This window comes from Penaeus chinensis, chromosome 9 (assembly GCF_019202785.1).
Source record: "Penaeus chinensis breed Huanghai No. 1 chromosome 9, ASM1920278v2, whole genome shotgun sequence".
In the NCBI taxonomy this organism is placed as follows: Eukaryota; Metazoa; Arthropoda; class Malacostraca; order Decapoda; family Penaeidae; genus Penaeus; species Penaeus chinensis.
Genome location: NC_061827.1, coordinates 37,444,636 through 37,447,135, shown reverse-complemented (window position 1 = coordinate 37,447,135; position 2,500 = coordinate 37,444,636). Strand labels below are relative to the sequence as shown.

At 43.8% G+C, this 2,500-nt stretch overlaps 1 protein-coding gene across 1 annotated transcript in view; it reads left to right on the top strand.

Moving 5' to 3' along the window:
* Window positions 1–2,500, top strand: part of LOC125028771 (solute carrier family 22 member 6-like) — an 11,657-nt gene that overhangs the window by 7,429 nt on the left and 1,728 nt on the right. The window contains exons 8-11 of the mRNA XM_047618254.1: window positions 108–246; window positions 687–868; window positions 1,348–1,508; window positions 2,020–2,084. Of these exons, the coding sequence (XP_047474210.1) occupies window positions 108–246; window positions 687–868; window positions 1,348–1,508; window positions 2,020–2,084 (547 nt within the window). The remainder of the gene's footprint in view (window positions 1–107; window positions 247–686; window positions 869–1,347; window positions 1,509–2,019; window positions 2,085–2,500) is intronic.

Below are 2,500 nucleotides of genomic sequence, written 5' to 3'. Positions count from 1 at the left end.
AGATAAATATAGATAAATAGATATAAATATATACAAAGACAGACAGATAGATGAAGAGAAAGAAAATGAAGACCCCTCTGGTGATCACAAACACCAACTGCTTCCAGGTTGATCGACGAGTCTCCCCGCTGGCTGATTCAGAAGGGCTTCGGGGCAGAGGCGGCCGCGGTGCTCGAAAGGGCGGCACTGAAGAACGGCGTCCAGCTTTCAGACGGAACCAACTCGTATCTGGAGAAGCTCAAACTGGTAAGGCATTTTGAGACGTCTGGTTTGTCTGTTTTGTGGTATTCTCTTGCTGTCCTTCCACGGAATCGAATGTAATGGTATTTTGTGATTTATAACGTTCTTGATTAAGCTTCTTTGTAAAAGTACAGGATAATCATGATGATAAGGGTCTTTCATTTAGGAAGACTGTACATGGAGTTCTAAAAAAAGGACTTCAGTATCGAGTACATTCCTAATGTTATGAGTTATATATTTTTCATTACTTTGAAACAAAGTAAAAGTTAAAAAAAGAAAGAAAAGGGATCCCATCCCTTCAACTTCTAAGAAAAAAAAAGAAGAAGAAAAGAAAAGGAAAGAAAAGAAAGGAAAAAACGATAATTCCTCCTCACATTATTCCCTTATTTTCACACATAACACAGAAGTCATTCCATGCACTTAACTCACTGCTCTACCTCTGGCAGCTGACCGCGAGTTCCGGAGCAGCGGCCACAGGGGATGGATGCCAGTACTCGTGGATCTCGAATGCCTTGTCTTATCTCCGGTCGCCTGCCATGCGCCTCGTCCTTGTGGTTACGCCCTTGGTCTGGATCTTCCAAAGGATGGTGTACGTGGGCATCATCCTCAGTGCCAACAACTTCACCAGGTTGGTTCTTGTGACGCTCCAGGCAATTAAAAGTTCGTCTTGCTGTGCCTCTGTCTTATCCTAGAGCTATTGAATTATTTTTTGTTAATTTTCATTAAGCATTGTTATTTTCTTAATGCTTTCCTTTTCATTTTGTCTGCTTGTTCCTCTCTCTTTTAATGTCTTCCTCTTCATGCTCTCTGTTTGTTCCTCCTTTTAATAGTCTTTGCCTTTTCCACCCATTTAATGTCTTCCTTTTAATGCTCTCTGCTTGTTCCTTCCTTTGTATTTCCAAGATCTCCCTTTTAATGCCTTCGTTTAATGCTCTCTGCTCGTTCGTTTCCCTTTCAGTGCCTGCACCGCAATGCTCTCTACTCCTTCATCTGATTTAATGATCTTTCCGTGTCCCCCCTTCTAATGCTCTCTTACTTGTCCCTCCCTTCTAATGTATTTTCTTGCCCCTCCCTTCTAATGTCTTCTCCTTGTCCCTCCCTTCTCAGTAACAGCCCCTTCGAGTTTGTGATCATTTCCGGCGGAATCGCTGGGATAACAATCCTTCTGACGACGCCCGTCATGGTGAAGCTCGGCAGGAAGACCCTTATTGTTGGGGCCTTCCTCACCAGCACCGTCATGCTGCTCTGCGACTTGGCTGTGCCCGCAGGTACTCACTTCTCTCGAGAGTTTATGCATGGATTTTGCATGTCAAGTGTGATGCTATAGAGCGGTGTGCAAGGCGAGTTTTTTGCCCCATTGGGTGTGCTGTATACATGTCTATCTGTCTGTCTATCTCTCCGTCTGTCTACCTTTCTTTCTATCTATCTATTCCTCACTCGCTGATTGTAAAAGATTTCACAACACACACACACACACACACACACACACACACACACACACACACACACACACACACACACACACACATATACACATACAAAGAGAGAGAGAGAAAGAGAATGAGAATGAGAATGAAAATGAAAATGAAAATGAAAATGAAAATGAAAATGAAAATGAAAATGAAAATGAAAATGAAAATGAAAATGAGAAAGAGAAAGAGAAATATAAAGAGACAGATAGACTATATGTAAATGTATTGCCACACAACAGTGTTTGAAACCCTCTGAATTCCTAACATCCTTCGCCTCTCCTGAAGTAACCTAAGGCCGCCGTTTCAGAACACTGGTGGCTCAAATGGATCCTCGTCCTGGGCGCCTTCTGCTTCTCCGTCGGGGCCTTCCAGGTGGGTCCTTCAGTCCTGTCGGTCGTTCACGAAATAGCTGTTCGATCTAGCTTGGACACAGATTTACGTACTTAGATTTAAGATTTACAGTAATTGCGACGTGTGTGTGTGTGTGTGTGTGTGTGTGTGTGTGTGTGTGTGTGTGTGTGTGTGTGTGTGTGTGTGTGTGTATGTGTGTGTATGTGTATGTGTATGTGTGTGTGTATGTGTGTGTGTGTGTGTGTTTGTGTCTGTGCGTGTGTGTGTTTGTGCTTGTGTTAACGTTTGCGTCCTTCCGAGCGAGCCTGCGTGCGTACGTACGTGCGTGAGTGTGTGTACGTGTGCCATATATTACAGTCGATTTCCATACTCCTGAGAACCCCGATTTGTCTCCGTGTCGACTGAAATCTCCCTAATGGCTTCCCCGACCGTCACCC